Raw genomic sequence first — 22364 nt, 5'->3', positions numbered from 1 at the left:
CATGCCCCGAGAGCACTGGAAGTAGCTGAGAAAATTGAGACAATTTTAGCCTTAAAAAGGTCAATGTACTCCAGAGATGGACTGTAGGTTGAGTGGGATTTGAACATGGAACCTCTTGACTGAGTCTGAGCATTAGACCATTAGGCCATCTCTTGCTGTAGATGTGTTCCGGTGCTTTTGAGTACTTATGTTGTATTTTAACCTTGAAAAGATCCAAGTAATAGAGCAGCAATTAGTAGGGTGACTGGGATTTGAACACAGAACCTCTGCACCCAAAGTCTGATCTTTAGACCACTACACCATCTCCAACCTTAAAAACATCAGGTGCTTTTTAGTAATTATTTTGTACTTTACCCATGAAAATGTCAAAGTAAAACAGCAATGTAGGAGGATTGAGATCTTATCATTTTTAAAATTATTTAAACTAGTGAAAACAGCCGATCTACAAGCACACAACGCCTCGCACCGCGAGGCGTTGTGTGCTTGTAGATCGGCTGTTTTCACTACTTTTGTGCGACGGCCTTGTATGATGAAGAAAAAATTTACACATTTGAAACTTGGAGATACAAGGTTTCTGTCCGACAGTGACGATAGATTGCCCTGCTCACTTCTTCCTCTCGATGTCCTCTCCATCTCTCGTCGTCCTCAGATTCCCTTGTCATACCTGTTTTGCATTATTCCCTCCTAACACTTAATTATACATCGCTCTCCTTTCGCTTTATTTATACTCCCTCGCGCAAGGAATAAGACATTCTCCTTGTCAAAAGGAACCGATCTACTGATCTACATGTAGATCGGTGCTTTTTGACAAGCAATACCGTCCGTTGTGTACAAGTGTATAAATGATGCCATACTCCCGTCTCCAGTACGCATCCACATGCTCATCATTTCACAATCCCCCATCCACCCTCGCTTACCTCCTCTCCCTGACTTTGGTAAAAAAAACTAAAGGCACAGAGGTGATACGTAGATAGTGTAGCTGTGGTCCATAGCAGAGATAGGATATATAAGTGTCTGTTTCAGTTGTCCTTTTTCGTGTGGGTCTGTCCGTTGCAGCCGTTGGTGTGGGGCGCGCGGCTACGGGATGAGATGAAGATGTACTCCTGGGCAAAGTCTGGATGCTGTTCCAAGAACCCACGGAGCTGATCTGGAAACAGAGAGGATGTTTACATGAACACGACGACAATATGCACTTGGACTTCCAACGGCAAAGTACATACATACAACCTCAACTTGAGTCTTAGCCACTTGAACCTCAACATGCCAATTCTGAAAATAGTAGACCTGCAAGCTCACAACGTGTTGCAACGCGACACGTCGTGAGCTTGTCAATCGTCTAGATTTGGTGTAGACCGAGGGAAAAAAAAGGTCATAGTACAGTTATAACTCAAGTCCGGTTCTCTAAGACAGTGTTTCTCAAATGGGGGTACGTGTACCCCTAGGGGTACGCGGAGGTACTGCAGGGGTGCTCGGAGAAAATGCCCCCAAAAGAGGAAAATAGAAGTAGGCCTAAAGCACTGTTATGTTTAATGATGACACTTGGAGAAACTCTTGTTTGCCTGATAGTTGCTAACCCAAATTATGGTACCAGGCAACTGGGATGTGTTTGAATGATGTTTGAATGACTAAGTTATTGACATGAAAATCTGTTCAGGAGGCACGAGGCACCGTTTGAAACTCTCACTCCCTTTCTTATTTGTGATGGTTTTATGCAATTTTATAAGGATTTCTTTTTTCTTTTTTTTTTCGGGACTTGGATTCAAAGATCTGGGAAAGGGGGTACTCAAGCCAAAAAAGATTGAGAAACACTGCTCTAAGACTAGATGGTTTAAACTTTAAGTAGTTAAACGCTCTCTTCATCTATGGTGGTGTTAACAGGGGCATAAAACCCTGGGCCGATTTAGTTTTGTAGTGAAAACTACAGAAGGCTAAGAACATGTCGGACAGACCTTATAGTTATTGCGACCGTAGGTCGCAATAACTATCAAAACCTGCACAAACTGTGAGTCAGTCCGTCAGTCAGTCAGTCCGTCAGTCAGTCAGTCTGTCTGTCCGTCTGTCTGTCACACCTCACACGTCACACTATTGCCCTGCTCATATCTCCGCAACCGTTGCCCCCATCCATGCCAAATTTTGCACACACACTCCTTGCCTGCCAAACTACAACCTCCAAGGACCCCCCGAGCTCCAGGGACCCCCAGGTCCCTGGGGGACCCCCAGATGTAAAAAATGACCAAATGTGCAAAAATGACCAAATGAGCACCCCAACGGGGCTGCTCGCGGGGAATTCCCGGGGACCACCGACTCCTGGTGCTCCAGAACGGATGCCAAAGTGGTGGCGCCACCAGTGGAGGACCCCCTCCACTGCAGCTCACATAAAATGCCGTAACTCGGGCTAGGAGCGTCCGGGAGAGCCGGGGCCGGTACCTATTCGTCCGCCAAGCCAACGCGGAGACCCCACCCCTCATTTCTCACATGCCCCTCTTCTAGCGCCACCATGAGGCCGATTCTTGCAAAACACATTTTTGGACACTGCTCCTACAGATTTTGCCCTAAAATCACGCACATCGGTACACAGTATGTCTACACATTGCCCACACAACTAGGAACCAATGGCAGTTACAGCCCTCTTTGTGTATACATGTGACCTACGGTCGCTTATCTCCCGATTAGGGAGTCTTACTGGTATAGTACACTGTGATGTAAACACACAGCCATGTTTTTTTTAATCCTTCTGTAGTTTTTAATCAGTACAGGCAAATAGGCCTGGGATTTCATGCCCTTTAAGTCCAATTCAAGCTGAGTTGCATGACGCGACGTTGCAAACCACCTGATACCTACCTTGTATGGGTCTGTTAGCACCGTTGTCATTCCTAAGCTAAGGCTCAGTAGTCTGTCTACTGGCTACCAGGAGCTGGTAGACCCGTTATCACCCATTGGTCTTATCACTGCAATGCACATGCGCCAACACACGTTCAGGGGAATAAAAAAGGTCCTACCCAGGCTGGGATTCGAGACTACCATGTTGGGAATACTAGCCATGCGCTCTTACCGAGGATGCTACTGAGACGGAGGCGCCGCCACCGAAATGTTTGTTTTATTGACGAAACCATGTCGGAGGCGTGCCGTCGCCTGAGCAGACTCAGTGCTGTTACCGAGTTATGTGCCATTATGGAGCGACGGTTAGCAGGGAATCCAAAGGCCCGGGTTCGATTCCCACTGAGGGAACGACCAGTAAATCGTTCCTCTGAACGTGTGTTGGCGCATGCGCATTGCAATGACAAGACTATGGGTGATAACTGGTGTACCAGTCTCCTGGTAGCCACTAGACAGACTACTGAGCCTTAGATAAGGGATGACAACGGTGATAACAGACCCATACAACGGGGATATCGGCTGTTGCAACGCGACTTTCGACAGGCGACACCATGATGGAAGTACAAATCGGCCTTTATGAGAACTCTGACTTACCATATGTGAACTTCCCTGTGTTCTGTGTGTCAAGAGCCTTGAAGAGTACCGAGAGGTCCAGCTCTGACACTCCCAAGGCTGTTTTCAATATGGTGTCCAGGTCCTCTTGTACGACTGGCCCGTCCTCCTCAGACCCATACATCTACACACACGCACGTACGCGCGCACACACACACACACACACACACACACACACACACACACACACACACACACACACACACACACACACACACACACACACACACACAAACACAGTCTTATTATCTTTCTCAAAAGACTTCTTATCTTCTTTATGTTTGGGATTGTGGTGTTAAACGTCGAGGCTGAGGAAGCTTACCTGGAAGGCCAATTTGAGGGTCTCCATAGATTTTGATGGTCGACACACAACAGACAGTGCGATGACATACTGTCTGATATCGATGCGTCCATCTCCATGCTGGGAAAAGCAACAGTCAACATATTTAATTCATAGAACCTAATCATGATGCAAGGTATCTTTATTTGTGTTACTGTATGTCTTGTGTACAGGGCATTCCCCAGACATTGCAATCAGCATTTTAGGCCTAGAATTATTGACTGCTTTAACTGTTGAAAAATAGCAGATATACAAGCTCACAGCGCGGCACCGAGTGCCGCGCAGCGAGCTTGTAGATCTGCTATTTTTGAAAAAGTTGTGAAAATGTGTGAAAATCTTTGAATATATGTATTTTTAGAGCGAACGTTTGTAACTCAAATTTTGCTTCTGGGTGGTCCTTGGAACTATAATATTTTGAGATATGAATATTCTTTTTACAGGGGTCTTTCACATGAAAAGGTTTGAGAACCACTGACATAGCAGTCTCTCAACTTCAAGAACAGACTAACTGAGCTCCAGTTAAGTGAAAAGGACCTTTTCTTTGACGATGGCTAAGCCAGATTGCTGACAGAAACATAGGTTTTTAAAAAAAACCTTAGAAGGATTCAAAAGACACTTATAGAAGCGGGTAAAAATTCTAATTTTCACTATTTAAAAAAAATAGCAGATCTACAAGCTTGCAGCCGCGCTGTGAGCTTGTATATCTGCTATTTTTCAATAGTTAAAGCAGTAATTAATCCTAGGCCTGAATGGGTTAATGTTAATGATGTTATAAACATCTGTGTACTTGTAAAAAGCTGTAAAGTGGCCTGTGCCAGTGTCCTGCAACAGATCATCTTTCCTTTTTTTTCCGGCCATGAAATAACAATGTAATCCTACCTAACAATCGAATTACATCAATGTACCATCTGCCACTTCTGGCTTGTTAACTATTTAGATACAGTAGGTGCTTGGAATGTTGCATACCAGTTGTCCTAGTTCATTTGTTCTGTTGGACTTTTAATTCTTTGACCACTAAATATTTACTCTTTCCGATGTCCAAACTTTTCTACGGAAAAGGAGGTGATATTACTTATAGAAACTTCAGAAAGGCGGTCTCAGAACATTTCCTCGGAAACTGTACACCAGTACCTGGACCAGAACTGTACTGTATGTATTGTATTGGCCTTAAAGGGATATTCCACTTTCAACAGGGAGCAGTGGAAGGGCCTCTCTCCACATACACACCCATTGTAACTTCAAACTCCATTTTAACCATGTGATAGATTCATTAAAAACACCCATTATCTTCTCTGGTGATTCATACTACCCTCCTAATACGTGAGCAGGCCGTGTTTTTTCGATAACCTTTTTCATTGATTTTGAATAATTATATGGGAAAATGGAAAAAATGAAATACAAAAAATTAATTATTCAAAATAAATGAAAATAGTTATCGAAAGAAACACGGCCTGCTCACATATTAGGAGGGCAGTATGAATCACCAGAAAAAATTATGGGTGTTTTTAATGAATCTATCATAGTTAAAATGAAGTTTGAAGTTACAATGGGTGTGTGTGGGGAGAGGCCCTGGGCCTGGAGGACCTGGTAACATTTACATCAAATATCTAAATATTCAATCAAGCTAATTAAAAACTGTTCAGGGTATTCATAAAAGCCTGATTAGATGATCAAATTACCAAAAGTTTTATTGAAAGTGAAATATCCCTTTAAGACTGACCTTGCACTGACTGTACAAGTGAATCTGCATAAGAGTGTGTGTTAAATGTGGATATTGTCAAATTGGTAGAATTAGTCAGATCAACCTTTTCTTTTTCTTGTTTTGTATATATTGTTTGGGCTTTTCTACCTTTATTTCAATAGTATAGTGCAGAGTGACAGCAAACAAAGAGAAAGGGACATACAAGGGACACACAACAATGGCCGTCGGGCTCGGGCATCGAACCTGCAACTAGCTGTCAGGCTACATCAGAGCATATGCGGCTTATCCGCTAGGCCATGTGTATCCCAGTAAGATGCACCTCGAGTCTAGTCAGCAGTATTATGTGCTGAGTTGGACAGTTAAGAGACACACCACCTTACTGAAGCTGTGCGCAAGCTTCTCCTCACTCACAAACTATTCGAAGCGCTACTACTGTACTAATGCTGCTACAATGTCTCTTACACTTACAGTATGTATGTACACATACACAAGATGTAACAATAAAGACCACCATGATATTTTTCAATTCGTCAGGTTGTATCTGAGCTGTCTTGTTCTGTTGTCTGTGTTTTGTACGTTTATTGAAAAAGTAATACAAAAATAAAATAAAAGACAACCTTGATCTTGAAGCATAGTTTTACAGAAAGAAGCCTGCATAAAACACTATACTTATTTGTCAAGCATGTAAATGTAACACTTATGAGTCAAGGTTTATGGTGTATACACTGTATGCAAAGAGAAGGAGTTGTGGTGTGAGTTAGAAAGCCTTTATTAGAACATGGCTGTCCAATGTGTTCCAGCAGAGATGTGTTTGTTTGTTTGTTTTTTTGAATGATTGGCAATCTCAATATAGTCAGCTGCTCTTTCCCCAGTTCCACCGGGTGGAATTTTACTTACACCAGAACTCAGAGTGCTTTGCATGTTTATTCTCTTTGCATACCGAGTATTTGTATGAGGTAGGTTTCTTAAAGCTGCAATCCGGAATTGACTTGCTAACAAAACGCTATTTTAACCGAACCGAGTACTCTGCAGTGGTTAGCGGTGGTCTCCCTACTCTTCCACTGAGAAATGCAGACCTTGGTGTTAAGAGGTAGGACACCTAATAATGTATTTGAATCAGATTACTAATATATGCTCTACTATCTTTATTGTAGTTTGGACATTGTTGCAATTACCTCTCTCCGTCAGGAGAGGGAGGCAGAGGACATAATACCTACAAACTTTAAACAATGTTTTTTGAGGGCCTGTATGAGTCTGTGTGGAGCACTAGTTTTCACCTTGAGGGGTGAGGGGATTCCTGGGGGTCCCCAGCTAAATGATTGATAGTTAGAAACTAAAAGGACCCTTCCCAAACGTTTAAAAATAAATTGTAACAAATGGGATTTGGTTGCCTAATGTATATCAAACTGGGGGTCCTTTAGAACATAGGTTCTCAACCTTTTCAGGATGTGAAAACATTGAGGATGACTGGTGTACACTACAGCAATGGTTCCCAAACTTTTCAGGTCGGGACCCAAAAGAGTGATTAGAGTGATTTGCCTGTGACCCAAACTAGTGAAAACAGCAGATCTACAAGCTCACAACGCATCGCTTCGTGCCATGTTGTGAGCTTGTTGATCGGCTATTTTCACTTCTTCTTAAACATTTGTTTTTCTAATTTATGGAATTACTTTGATTTTTTTGTAATGTATTTCTTCATGAAATGGGGGGGGGGGGGGGGGGATCATTGAATTTAGTTTTTTAATTCATGAAAAATATTGCATTTTTGGGAATGTTTTTTTTTTCTTCTTTTTTTTTTGAAATGTTTTGAACCAAGAATAATTAAAAACAAAATGTAGGTAATCAAAAATGAGGGGCAGGGTTACGCAGAGGCACTAGGGTACTTGAGAGAAAATGGAAGGTGGAAACATTTATTTTACTGTTATGTTTAACTCTCCCGCCGCTTCGAACGTTCACGTTCGCCCCATTTTTTACAGAACCTCGATGCCAATACGGCGCTCGTTCGGTTCGTTCGTCTGATGACTGTAAGCTGATGAGGCGTCGCGCGGCCGTCTACTGTAAACACATTTTCCGCGGTGATGGTGTAAAAAATCCATTATGCGTTAACATCAACGGAGAACAATTCACTTCCTTGTTGATTTTCTCTGGCTCTGAGGCTCTGTGGCCAGTGACTGGTCTTCTTCTTCTTCAACACATAACAGGCAAATTCACATTCATTCTCGCATGACGCCGCCCTCTGCTGCCTGGCAGACCAAAGTGCACTATTGCACAACCAAAAAAAATATAAATAAATGTCTGTCTGTCTATCTACTATCTAATCTACTATAACATCGCAAAGGTAAGCCGCTTTTTGATGGCGCCAGACCCAATAAATAAATAAATAATCTGGCAGTAGGAGAGTTAATGATAAAACATTGACATATGTATGTGAACGTGCTGCCCTGTAAAGTTTTAAACCAAATCAAGTACGATTTTTGACTAGCACAGCTATTACTGAATAGGAAACAATAGGCTACTTAATTTTATGTTCAACATATTGACATAAAAACTGGACTTTTGATGTCAGTATTTTCTCATCAAAATGTTGTTGTCGATTAAAGGGGGTACTTGGATTCAAAAATCTGGAAAAGGGGATACTCAAGCCAAAAAAGGTTGAGAAACAGTGCGCTATTGTACCTGGTCCAGAAGCCTGTGCACTTGTGAGAGTGCGTCTGTGACGGGCAGGCTGAGGTACTGGGCCAGGGCCTCCACGTCCATGCTGTGCCCACACAGCGTCTGGGCTCTGCTGGCCTGCTGCTGCAGCACCTTGCCTGTCGCCTCCGCTCTCAGCCTGCGAGAGAAAAAACAAACAACACAAAATGTAAAAAGTGTAAATTCCACCCAGCCACAGGACTGTGTCGATACGTTATCTCGCGCTATTTTGAGATCAAGCGCACGTCGCTATGGAGATGACGACCCGAAGGAAGGAGTTCATGCCAGAGGGAGAGAGATGATGGAAAGGAATCCCGCGATTGCTTTGCGTTTCTATGGAAACAATGACTTGCTGAATGACCCAAAGGAATGAACATAAAAGATATCCAACATCAAAAAACCACTAAAGACTAAGCTCCTCCAAACCTCCCAAAACAAACTGATTCTGCTACTTCTCGACCTGGGGCCCATGACCCACGTTTCTCCCACACATTTTGCTAGCCTAAGTTGGCTCAGCGTTGAAGACAGGGTTAAACAATTAAAAATGGGATTGACTTTCAAAATAGTCAACGCAAATCTGCCCTCCATCCCCTCAGTACCCGCATATCTGACCAAACATCTCCAAAAAGTTAGCCACACCCACAGCCACAACACCAGAGGGAGCGCACACAATGATCTGATAACACAAACCCATAATCCTTCTACAAAACTGCCACCCAGGTGTGGAATTCCTTGACTACCTCCCTTAAAACATGTTGGCATCCTTCAAAACTGCCCTGAAAAAAGGCCAGAGAAGGAGGTAGTTATCACTTCTCCCATAGACAGGCAAGAAGTGAGCACCCCCCCACATCACTTTATGCCCTTGTATCCCCGATCCTGTACATAATAGTGTTTTTATAACTGCAATATTATTGAATGTTTTTTTTTTTGCTTTTTGCTTGCATGAATTAAATACAGAGGGCTTTCAACGTAAAAAAGACAGCAAAAGGTCTTATTTGAGATGTTCCTTATTTAGGCAGGGTGTTTAACTGTACTTGTACTGTACTACATTTCTATTGTATTGACTATACTTGTACTGTTCTCCATTTTTGTCTAATAAAATCAATCAATCAATCAATATGAAAGAAAGGAATCCCTGCAAGTTTTGCATTACTTGTACTTGCACCCTTTCTCCACTAGATGTCCCCGTTGCTTCAGTCTCAGTGCCCCATAGTGTTCTATTTGGAGGTAAATATGCCCCACCCCTCCTTATTGAATGCTTTAACCAGTGAAAAATAGCAGATATACAAGCTCACAGCGCTGCGAGCTTGTAGATCTGCTATTTTTGAAAAAGTCATGAAAATGTGTGCAAATCTTGCATTTTCAAAGCGAACGTTTGTAATTCAAATTTTGCTTCTGGGGGGGGGGTCCCTGGAACTAAATATTTTGAGATGGGGGGTCCGTGGCCAAATACATATCATTTTGGGTGTCCTTCCCCGTTGCTTCAGTCTCAGTGCCCTATAGTGTTCTATGTGGAGGTAAATATGCCCCACCCCTCCTCCTCCTCCCCCACCCAGGCGGACCAGTCTGCCCAGTACACCTTGACTCACCCCAGGCGACGCACCAGCCTGTTGAACTCCAGCAGGCTGCTGTTGCCCGGGATACGCAGCGGCCCCTTCGATAGGCTCAGCTGGCAGTCGTCGAAGGACAGGTCTGTCAATGGCAGCTGCAGCGCCCTATCAGAACGCAGGGAAAGGGGGTTTTAGGGGCGGGAAGGAACCTCCTCCTCTCGACACCTGCTGAGGTTAAATCATGTTGTGTTCCCTAAGCTAATGTTTGATTGTACTTGGCGCATTGATGTGTGCAAATAATTATGTGTAAACACATGCGGCGTGCAAAGGGAAGAGACTGCACACAGACTCACAACTCACACACACGCACACGCACACACACAAGCACACACACACACACACACACACACACACACACACACACACACACTCTCTAATGTGACCATTAATTAATCAAAAATACATAGGCCACAGGAACCAGTGGTGCACACACACACACACACACACACACACACACACACACACTTACTTGGCCATGATTCGTCTGACGTTGTTGGCAAACAGATCAGGGTCACTCCTCTCCTCCTCTGAAGGAGTGTAGATGGGCAGATACTGGGGGGGAGAGACACATTATTCCATTGTCTTAAGCCCCTATCAGAGTCGGTACCGCGGTGAAGAGCTATCCACCGCGGTGTAGTCTTTTTGAGTCATAAAATTACAATGTTACGCCATTCCTCGCGGTGAAGAGCTTTCCACCGCGAGACCCGACACATCTCTCTGTATTTACTTTCAGACAGATAGGCTCTTCACCCCGTTCACTGATTGGTTGATCTAGACCAGTCAGTCACGGTGAATAGGACTTCACCGTGACTGACTATGATGGCCTCCACTTATTTTCTGACTTGAGGTGGAAAGTTTTCCATCTAAAATTTGCGGTGGATAGCTCTTCACCTTGGACTCTAACAGAGGCTTTACTGGAGCCCTTGTGAGAGACAGAATGAAAACATGAACTTCCTTCTCACCTCCACCTCGAGGGGGTTGTGCAGCTGGCACAGTGTAAGCCATAAGATCTTGAACCTGAAAGAACAAAATCAACTTACTGAGTAAAAAAAGCTTTCACACAATGCATCATCCACACACACACGGATATTCTGGGTCTCTCATGCGAGGGACCACATTTCTACCACTAAACTCGAACAAACGAGGGGAGATATTTATTATTATGAACTTCAGGCAGTACTACTCATCAACCAGGTGGTGTCCAACCACACACTTCGATCTACATTTCTCAATGGAGATCACCTCCAACCACTGCAGATGTGCTAGTTGTACTGTATTATATACAAATTGCAAAAATTACAAATTATATACAAATTGGTTAAAATAACTTGATTGAAAATAACGATTGCAGTCAAACAGTACTGACACAGGTAAATATTACAGCATATCGTCACTGTCGGGCAGAAACCTTGTATCTCCAAGTTTCAAGTTTGTACGTTTTTTCACCAAGTAAAGCCCTGCTTCATCATACAAGGCTGTCGCACGAAAAGTAGTGAAAACAGCCGATCTACAAGCACACAACGCCTCGCGGTGCGAGGCGTTGTGTGCTTGTAGATCTGCTATTTAATACAAGGCTGTCGCACGAAAAGTAGTGAAAACAGCCGATCTACAAGCACACAACGCCTCGCGGTGCGAGGCGTTGTGTGCTTGTAGATCTGCTATTTTCACTATTTTAGTTCATTTTTAAAACAATAAATACAAAACGAAAGGTCTTGGACATACAAGGTTTCCATCCGACAATGACGATATGTAGGGTAGTCAATAATGCACGACAGTATCCTCAGTTCATTTAACCTCTTGAACTCTAGAACTCTATTATGGGCAGCCGATCTACAAGCTCACATTGGGGTTGCAACATAAGCTATTTGGTGTGTAGAGGGAAAAACTAGTGGCTCATGGATAGACCCCTGGGGGTTAACAAGGTATATATGTCTGGTTTAAAGGGACATTTCATTTTCAAACATGTTTGTGGTAGTTTTAACGTCTACTCAGGCGTTTGTGATCACCACAGATATTTTTTTTTACGTTTCTTGGATCAGTATTTAGGTATTGGTTTTATCAGACACACCCACTTCCTGTACAAACCCACTGTAACTTCAAACTCCATTTTAATCATGCATCGTCCTTGGTTTTGGTGAAAATGTAATGTAAAGAAGAAGAAGAAGAAGAAAAATGTAAAACTATGAAACATGCCCTCCCCCTCCATTCACGTATTGGGAGGCAGTATGAGTCACCACCAGAACTAAGGAGGGGTGTTTTCAATGAATTCAATGAAAGTGGAGTTTAGATTTACAATGGGATTGTATAGGAATAGGTATATTGTCTGGGGTGTTCACAAATGCCTGAGTAGGCGTTAAAATGAAATACCCCTTTAAAGGGTTTATGTCAGGAAGTTAACAGTGTACTAATGACAGGGTTCCCACACATTTTTACCAATTAATTTCCAAAACTTTTCCAGAATATTGAACCCACTTTTCAGGACTATATAACAATAATTCAGCTCAATAATGAGTCGCTTACTCCTATGCGCAGTGCCCAAAGACAGGCAGTGTATGCCAGTGGTTCTCAACCTTTTCAGGCTGTGACCCCCGAAATAATCATATTTGAACTGGGGACCCCCCACCTTGACGAGCACTAAGAGTAGAGGAATTTTGTATAACACGGGTTTATTGTGAAAATAGACGATCTACATGCTCACAAGTTCACAACGCCTGAGCATGTAGATCTGCTATTTTCACAATTTCTGCCTCTAATATTTAACAATTTGGCCCATGTTTAATTTGTCATTTCAGAGGTATTAACACAATCAATAACCAAAGACAATGCATAGCTATTTTTTCCAGGACCTTCCAGGACCCTTGATCAATTCCAAAACTTTTCCAGTACTGGAAAAATATTTTTCTAATTTCAAAATATTTCCAGGAATTTCATGACCGTGGGAACCCTGACTAATGATGTATGTTTGTCCCAGTGGTGAAGTTTTGTACGGACAAGAAGAGGACCCTGAGAAAGAAGTGTGGAACCAGATGCAGGCCTGAACAGACGCTACTGTACCAAGGATAATGGAAAGTCACCCTAAAGCATCATAGCAGCACGTTACTTTTTAAATGAAAAATAGGTCACTGGATTATTTTAATCAGATAACAAACAGTGGCAAGGAAAAACAGTAGTGTGCGTGCGTGCGTGCGTGCGTGCGTGCGTGTGTGTGTGTGTTACTTACGCTCCAGGACCTTGCCACGTCCATGTAACAGTATCCTGTGGAGAGGAAGGGGAAAGAGGAAATGGTTCAGGCATGCGCGCACACGCACACACACACATACACACACACACACACTATGAGAACTCAATTTACTACCAACTCTATTTCCACTGTTTATTCTGTCTCTGTGTGTGTGTCTCTCTCTCTCCCCCCCCTCTCTCCCTCTCCCAAATAAAAACAGAAATTAAAATGTACATATTTAATTTAAGATGTACTACTAGAATAGTACATCTTAAAGCCCCCTTTGATGTCTATGTGTGCACGTGCCTGGTACAGACGGAGATCAGCACGGTGCAAATAGTGCAGGAATACACATGGATGGACAGTCTTTATGCTGGTTGTATTCCACTGGATACCCAGGGGGCAAAGGAAGGTGTGCTGCATTTGCCCCGACATACAAAGTTGTCCACCAGAAATATTATCTATGACCCAGTAGGATCACAACCTATATGGACAACCCGGTCAATTTGTACAACAAAGTCCCAATATGGGCGCCTCAATATTACCCCCTATTAGTTTTAATGGGGGGTGAATAGGGCAACATTTTAAACTGAGGGATATTTCCACGAAACTTCACAGGTTGATCAATGGTATACATATGAACATTTTTTGTATTGCAAGTTTCCATGAAATCCAATATGGCCACCACAATATGGCCGCCATAATGTAAGGACCCAGAAAATAGGTTTTGCCTCTAACTTCTGAACCAGATGAGCTAGAAACGCAAACTTGGTGTCTATTTCATGGTGTCTGACCATGGGAGACTCAATGGAATAGCTAATTTTATTATTGGGTGTGTCTGGACCTTTATTGTGCATATTTGCAAGATGGTGGACTCCCAAAATAGAGCTTTAACATAATTTCTACCATGATTGTTGACTGCTTTTGCAAATACAAGCAATATGAATCCATTTGCTAAGATTTATGGCACAGAAGGGAATTATACCTGTATTATTTTTGAGTTTGCATGTTGTCAAAATGGCTGTAAACGAGATATTATATTTCCTGTCCAATTCTACTGTATGTAGTTGTAGCAATGACTTCAGATAAAATCAAAGACCAAAACAATGTATCTTAGAAATTATTTTTTAATTTAAAAAAAAGAAAAAAAGAGAGAGATTATCTCAATGAAATGAATGCAACTGCCTTTTTGGGTCTTTCACACATAGACATGCACATGCTTTCCAACAACTTCAGCTTCAGGGAAATTATAATGAACACATGATTAAAACAGGCTGCATTATAATGCAAATAATTGCTAGTCACTATCACTGTCATGTGTACCTATCCTGCTGCATCTTGTCTCCATGCAGTCCTTGGCAACGACACCCCAAGTAGCATGCAATTCCCTTCTTCGCACATGAACAGTTTTTCTGGCAGCCTTTGATACAGCTACATGATATTGCCTTGTCCATTGATATATGCCAGGCTGGCTCTGTAGATGGACAGGGGACTGCCTTCCCATCACTGAGAGACCATCCATATTCAGTCAAGCAAGGGATGTCTGGCTTCGCGATGTGTGCAGTTTTATCTATTATGGCTGCTAGAGCAGCTCTTTTCAGGTGCAGGCCAAAGGCATTTTCTGTAGGTGGCAGCAGCTTCAGGGTTGATCGGTTATTTAGGAACTTGTACACTCTCAGCTTTGCCAGGTCAAAGTCCTCCGAATGGTCAGCTTTTGTTGCATATACAGCTATTGTGAGGTCTCTAGCCTGATTCTTGACATCCTCTGAGAGGGAATAAGAGGAATTTTCACCAAACTTCTGAAGTGCAGGGAGATCTAGACCCATGCTGGTCTTGAACCATGCCTTCTTTCCAGTGAAAAAGGGATAGCTGGTGGTATCTCTGCCACTCAGGCTGTGAATAAAGGGCAGGGCAGAGTTTTTTGCTGTCTCTGAAAACAAAGCAAACCTTCTAAGATTCCTCTGTGAAGAATGGTGTCAAAATGAGACACTTAAGTCTGCTCTTGGTACAACCCATCTTTACCTGAGTGGAGGATTTAAAGAAGAGACAAGGAGTGTGGTGATCAAGGAGGGGTGTGTTGTTGATGTCCCTGCACTAGAGTCAACAACAGGAGGCCGACACAAGGGTAATTCTACACACCATCTACAGTGTCCAGGCTCACAAAGTTGACAGAGTTGTCATCCATGCTAATGACACAGACATCATCATCATGTGCCTATATCATGCTGCCACCCACCTCCTAGACCTTCCAGAGCTGTGGGTGAGAACAGAGCAGGATGCATATCTTCCTATCCATCACATGGTCTCAGCCCTTGGACTCGCACAGTGTCGTGCTCTGCCCTTTATTCACAGCCTGAGTGGCAGAGATACCACCAGCTATCCCCTTTTCACTGGAAAGAAGGCATGGTTCAAGACCAGCATGGGTCTAGATCTCCCTGCACTTCAGGAGTTTGGTGAAAATTCCTCTTATTCCCTCTCAGAGGATGTCAAGAATCAGGCTAGAGACCTCACAATAGCTGTATATGCATCAAAAGCTGACCATTCGGAGGACTTTGACCTGGCAAAGCTGAGAGTGTACAAGTTCCTAAATAACCGATCAACCCTGTTGAAGCTGCTGCCACCTACAGAAAATGCCTTTGGCCTACGCCTGAAAAGAGCTGCTCTAGCAGCCATAATAGATAAAACTGCACACATCGCGAAGCCAGACATCCCTTGCTTCACTGAATATGGATGGTTTCTCAGTGATGGGAAGGCAGTCCCCTGTCCATCTACAGAGCCAGCCTGGCCTATATCAATGGACAAGGCAATATCATGTAGCTGTATCAAAGGCTGCCAGAAAAAAACTGTTCATGTGCGAAGAAGGGAATCGCATGCCACTTGGGGTGTCGTTGCCAAGGACTGGAGACAAGATGCAGCAGGATAGGTACACATGACAGTGATAGTGACTAGCAATTATTTGCATTATAATGCAGCCTGTTTTAATCATGTGTTCATTATAATTTCCCTGAAGCTGAAGTTGTTGGAAAGCATGTGCATGTCTATGTGTGAAAGACCCAAAAAAGGCAGTTGCATTCATTTCATTTCATCTCTTTTTTTCTTTTTTTTAATTCAAAAAATAATTTCTAATATACATTGTTTTGGTCTCTGATTTTATCTGAAGTCATTGCTACAACTACATACAGTAGAATCGGACAGGAAATATAATATCTCGTTTACAGCCATTTTGACAACATGCAAACTCAAGAATAATACAGGTATAAGTCCCTTCTGTGCCATAAATCTTAGCAAATGGATTCATATTGCTTGTATTTGCAAAAGCAGTCAACAATCATGGTAGAAATTTGGTTAAAGCTCTATTTTGGGAGTCCACCATCTTGCAAATATGCACAATAAAGGTCCAGACACACCCAATAATAAAATTAGCTATTCCATTGAGTCTCCCATGGTCAGACACCATGAAATAGACACCAAGTTTGCGTTTCTAGCTCATCTGGTTCAAAAGTTAGAGGCAAAACCTATTTTCTGGGTCCTTACATTATGGCGGCCGTATTGTGGCGGCCATATTGGATTTCATGGAAACTTTCAATACAAAAAATGTTCATATGTATACCATTGATCAACCTGTGAAGTTTCGTGGAAATATCCCTCAGTTTAAAATTTTGCCCTATTCACCCCCCATTAAAACTAGGGGCTAATATTGAGGCGGCCATATTGGGACTTTGTTGTACAAATTGACCGGTTTGTCCATATAGGTTGTGATCCTACTGGGTCATAGATAATATTTCTGGTGGACAACTTTGTATGTCGGGGCAAATGCAGGTTTCCTAAAAAAAGTCTGGTTTGCCCCCTGGGTAGGATATCCTTTTTTCCTGGCACAACAGCTCACACATCTTGCTGCTTGTGTTTGCACACTGCTATACTTCCCCCGGTTATTAGTCATGTTTTCATATTCTTTTTGGGTGTTTATAATCTGTCGGAAGTTACAGCGTGCCCCTCTGATGTCTTTAGTACAGTTGTCAGGTTGTTAAATAGTGCAGCTGCGTTTCAGCCTCGACCTGTGGTGCGCTATCTCGTTCTAAGTCACCAGCAGACAAGGCCCAGACACAGGATACATTTCCTGTACATATTTAACCACTCACAGAACACAAGTAAGATTATGAATAACTGAAAAGCACCATCACGCTACCCATCAGCAAAAAGACATTCCTTCTCACGTTTCTCAGTTTGTTAGCAGTTGACAAGAGATGTGAATGTGAAAGCCTGGGGAAGAAAAGTGTTGCTCAGGAAGTGACGAAGCGTGCTGCCTCAAATGAAAGTCACCGGGAGAAGAAGCATTAACCTTAAAGAAGGTTAAAAACCACTATGTCTTGTTACAAGCTCACAACAAACCACTATGTCATGTTACGCGTCGTGAGTTTGTAGATCGGTTATTTTCAGAGTGCAACCAAGTGTGTAAAATCAGCCATTTACGACACCATCAAAGTGCCAACAATGTTTTGACGACAAAATCAACTGTACATTTAGTCGACTAAAAATATTATGATATTTAGTCGACTAAAACTAGACTAAAACTGAAGCATTTCAGATGACTAAAATATGACTAAAACTAAATAAAATTTTATTCAAAAGACTGCAACTAAAACGGGCCACTGAGTCAAGCCTTCACCTTCTACTTTGTAAAAGTCTGACATCATGACGTGACCTAAACAGTCACGGCCTACATACGGTACAACACTAACCTGACACTCAGCCTAAATTGACATTTCGTTTCACTTCATTATTCAGTCTGAAGTTGGTTCCACCCAGGCAATTGCTGGGATGGGCGTTGCCAAAGAGGCAGTCTTCAGCGATTGGTTCACCGTCTGACCAACACAACAGTAGCAAAGCAGATGACGTAGTGTTGTTATGTGTGGCTGGCTAGTGGCTAGCCTGTTGCTTGCTAGTGCTACTTGCTAACCAAAGAAACAGCAGGAATAGGAGCACAACAAATTAGTAATCAAACACAACATAACATGTCTGCTACTGATGTTTCATAGCGAGATCGATACGATCGCATTTTACCCCAATTTACCGCATTTTACCGCGACACGATGTGTGCGGTCCCGTCCGGTGGCGGCGAATTGCACATGATTTCTGGGAAATCCCCACCCACGCTGATCACAAGACGCTGATTCACGACGCTGATTCGCCGTAAGGATTTTCGAACGAGGAAAATCTCTTCAATGAGAGCAATTCTAGACCCCTGAATTGCCAAAACAAAAATTTAAAGGGGTGTGGCTAGCGATTCAGGGTCTGGAACTAGGTTAGTACAACACAGCAAAGAGTACTAAAACCAGCACACTCACATCATTATTTTTTTAAATGTCCAGAAAAACTTGTGACAATATGAATCACTGTTTCAAATCATAAAAGATATGTTCAGTTCAGTCAACCCTATCTACCTCATCACTCTCCGGTGTCTCTGAATGAAGCAGAAACTTCCTCCTTCTAAAGGCAGACAAGTTCCTCACTCGTCTTGCCAGAGGGCCGTCGCATTGCATCTGCACCTTGACACTTATTGTATAAACAGCTACTATTTTCACCTTCCGGTGCTAACTGGGTCGGATATAAAGTAGTATCGACGTGGTGGTGAATCAATGCAAAATGTTTCAAAGACGTTCTACGAGTTTCACCAACAATTCATTGTGAGCTTGTACCGGTAGATCCATTATTTTTTACACATGGCACCACCGTATGACAAAGTATAAAATAGGCCTTAATGCCTTTTTTATTGCTTTTGTTTTAAACAAACAAATCTGTAACAAGACATAAAAAAATATAAAGCTTTAGTGGTTTTTAACCTTTTTCCTGTGTGCACCTATATAGCAGTCTCTCGCATTACCATCTGCCCTTTTAGTGGCCTATAGACGGCGGTAGTGACAAAAGCTTTATAGGGAGGACAGACATGAGTAGGTACTGTAGGTAAAAAAGAACTGCATAATTCATGAGGGTGCGAGGAGACATGCAGAGAGAGAGAGAGAGTGAGAGAGAGAGAGAGAGAGAGAGAGAGAGAGAGACACGAAACCCGAGTGGGAGGGAGTGCATAGTAGAGACAGATAAAAGACTCGGAGATGAGCGTGCGCGCATGTGTGTGTGTGTGTGTGTGAGTGTGAGTGCACGGGAGAAAGAGAGAAAGAGGATGAAATATCATCCCACTAGTCGAACATGAAGTCATTCAACATGAGGCAAATGTGTGCTAACATGTGGTAAAGACACTGTAGCGGAAACCATTATATCTAGATGTACGTAGAGATATATATAGATGTATAGATATGTGTGTGTGTGGTGCAGGTGTGCATATAATAGGCTTACAGGTGTGTTTGCGTTCAAGAGGGATGAAAGAGGGGAGTCGCAGCTACAGTTGAGCTACGTGTTGCTCCCCGTCATAAGGTTACACAGAGCAAGGCGGAGAGGATGAGGAGGTGTGGAGGTGAGGTGTGAGTGAACGCCAGGCCAGAGGAAGGAAGAGATTGACCCTGGAAGACAGAGATACTCACCAGTTTGTTCGTGTAGCGCAACACCACCGGCTGAACCGGGACTCCAGGGATGAATGCGCCTGGAAACAACAGAGAGATGTAGACGGGGAAATTAATTGTGGAGAGTCACGTGTCCAACAGTTAATTGGACTAATCAATTAAAAGAAATAGTGAAAGTAGCCGATGTACTAGGAGCCAATCTACTATTTCTGAAATATAAAATATAAAATAAATAAAATTAAAATTAGATTAACAGATTTAGTTGATTATAAAAAAACAAAAGGCTATTGAATTGATACAGTTTTTAGATTCATCAGAAAAGTAATCAATAGTAATAATAATTGATAGTAGCTAGCAGCCGTTATCAGGTGTGTTTGGGCACTTGTGAGTTAAATACTGTTAACCTTGTGACAACCTCTGAGCAGACAACAAGCTCTCTATTGAGAGCCTAATGTCCGGCTGGTGACAGACAAACAACTAGATAGATAGATAGTATACTGTATATTATAATTTATGAGGCACCACCTCAGTCTGACCTCTGAATAGAAGGAGGGATATTATGCAGAATATGTAGAAGCCTGTGAATTATAGTTGTGGAATCCTATATGTGTGTGTGGTGTTGGAAAAGGCAATTTAGAACATCATGAGACAGGCTCAACAGTGACTAACTTAACAACTACAAAGGTGCTCTCAGTGGAGTGCACATTTCCTGCCCAGGGCTCTGTAAGTCCTTGATTAAAGCTGTCAGAACCAGGGGAAGCTGTGTGTGGATATAGTCTTTTCTATGAGATGCATGGCAATCTCTTGCATTTGTGCCCAGCCCTATAGACAACATTCCTGGCCGATTGCAGGAGGGAGGCCCCGCCCCCCCCAAGTCGAAAGGGAACTTCCGGGTTCTGTCAGGCATGCATATAAACAAGAGGCAGTCACACACTCACACTCACGATAACATAACAACCTGGACATTACATTAACATTAACACACACACTCAGAAGTGTTCAAGAGTTACAGGCCCATGTAATCTAAAACATTTGGCCCACTGGCAGCTTGGAAGAGATATTTGGTGCTGATGGTCTAGTAGTTTCCCAGCGCGCACACGCACACGCACACCCACACCCACACCCACAACCACAACCCACACCCACACCCACACCCACACCCACACCCACACCCACATGAACACATGCGCACACGCACGCACACACGCACGTACACGCACAGTCGCACACGCACACGAAAACAATCTCTGCCCCCTCCCGTCAGGCCTGGTGGTGATAACTACAGAGACCAAAGAATCAAATGTGTAGGCCATTTCCATTCAAATTAATTAAGGCTGTCAAGATACTTAACAATGGGTACCAAAAATGAAACCGGAATTTGCTTTCGATACAAATGTACTGAAATTACAAGCTGTATCGCGATTCTAGTGCTATTTCATGATGTTACTCACACACACATCCGAGGGAAGCCACAAGGCGCTGTTCTTTATCTGTGCATTTCGCACATTCCTGCTTTCGACGGGTAAACATTTTGCCACCCAAAGTTTATATTAATATGTTAAACGTTTTATTATTCTAGATTCTCAAATGTTATTTATAATTATTAAAATAAAAGTTATTTATTGAAAAATAAGTGTTTTTCTTTACAAATCAATTTGAAATAAAAATCGCATTGAATTGTGAGCTTAACAGTCGAATTGTGGATTGGACGTATTGTGACACCCTTAATATGAATGCTGCCGTGCTACAGTGATGTACTGTATGGAACTATGGATGCTACTGGATGAGAAAAGTCCTTAACAATGCTGATTAGGACCAGATGAGCTTGATTTTAGATGAAGATGGCAAGAGAAAAAGATCTAAGTGACTATGAAAGAGGGTTCATTATTGGGGCACAGATGGCAGGAGCTTCAGTCAAAAAGCTTAACTGGCTAATGTTTCCATAGGAACAGTGACTAAAAGCGACATCTGTATTTCAATCAAAGAGAAAGAAATCAGTGAATAAGATTGGAAATCAATGGCCATGCTGCTCATGCATAAGTGGGATGTGTTAGGTCAATGCAGGACATGATCAGACTGTCAGAAACAACAGGCTGTCAACAACTACACAGGGAGGGATGTTATAGCAGGGTTGCAGCGCATAAACAGCTCATTACAATGACAAATGCACATGTGGGAGTTCAGTGGTGCAAAGCCGCTACACACTGGCTACAGGGATGTGGTATGTGGAAAAATGATATGGTCAGATGAGTCACCATTCACCAGTCTACACAAGTGGGAGGGTGTGAATGTTTATACACTGTACAATGTATTGTACACCAAGAGCATGGTACAGGACTGAATGCTTGACCCCAACAGTCAGGGGGTCTGGTCAGTTTCCTGGCATGGTTCGGCCACTTGTCCCTTTAGAGGGAAGGGTGACTGTAATTCTATACAGTTATTCTGAGTGATCACACACATTAGCATAACATGTTACCATGATAACATGTTTCCATGATAACTGAATGATGATTGTGGATCGACGTGTTCGACAGAGCTCTCAACCAGTGTCATCACAACGTAAAACGAGGGAATATCTTTTGTTAGAATCGTGTGTAATCCCTCCAGCAGAGTTCCAGAGACTTCTATGTCAAGGTATATCGAATCCCGGCTCCCCCTGTCCACATATCAGGGACGTGATGTGCCCCTGATTCAGCCTGGGAAAAAGAGTTGGAGAGGCCCTCATTGCGCACTATAAAGAGAGATCTCTCTCTATAGCGCTGCTGCTACTCAAAGATTTGTGACAAAGTGACAAGCC

General features: G+C 42.7%; 1 protein-coding gene across 1 annotated transcript in view; it reads right to left on the bottom strand.

Annotated features, from left to right (window-relative positions):
• Positions 1 to 1012: 1012 nt before the first annotated feature.
• Positions 1013 to 22364, bottom strand: part of lpcat1 (lysophosphatidylcholine acyltransferase 1) — a gene marked incomplete at its 5' end in the record, with an annotated part of 51340 nt that continues 29988 nt past the window's right edge. Inside the window, 9 exons of the mRNA XM_080735864.1 lie at positions 1013 to 1147; positions 3472 to 3613; positions 3812 to 3910; positions 8208 to 8361; positions 9812 to 9937; positions 10302 to 10384; positions 10795 to 10849; positions 13053 to 13087; positions 19589 to 19647. Of these exons, the coding sequence (XP_080591990.1) occupies positions 1020 to 1147; positions 3472 to 3613; positions 3812 to 3910; positions 8208 to 8361; positions 9812 to 9937; positions 10302 to 10384; positions 10795 to 10849; positions 13053 to 13087; positions 19589 to 19647 (881 nt within the window). The 3' untranslated portion in view covers positions 1013 to 1019. The remainder of the gene's footprint in view (positions 1148 to 3471; positions 3614 to 3811; positions 3911 to 8207; positions 8362 to 9811; positions 9938 to 10301; positions 10385 to 10794; positions 10850 to 13052; positions 13088 to 19588; positions 19648 to 22364) is intronic.

The sequence above is a fragment of the Nannobrachium achirus genome (genome assembly GCF_963921795.1).
Source record: "Nannobrachium achirus genome assembly, chromosome: 10".
NCBI lineage: Eukaryota > Metazoa > Chordata > Actinopteri > Myctophiformes > Myctophidae > Nannobrachium > Nannobrachium achirus.
Note: the sequence above shows the minus strand (reverse complement) of the source record. Positions and strands in the feature narration are given on the sequence as shown.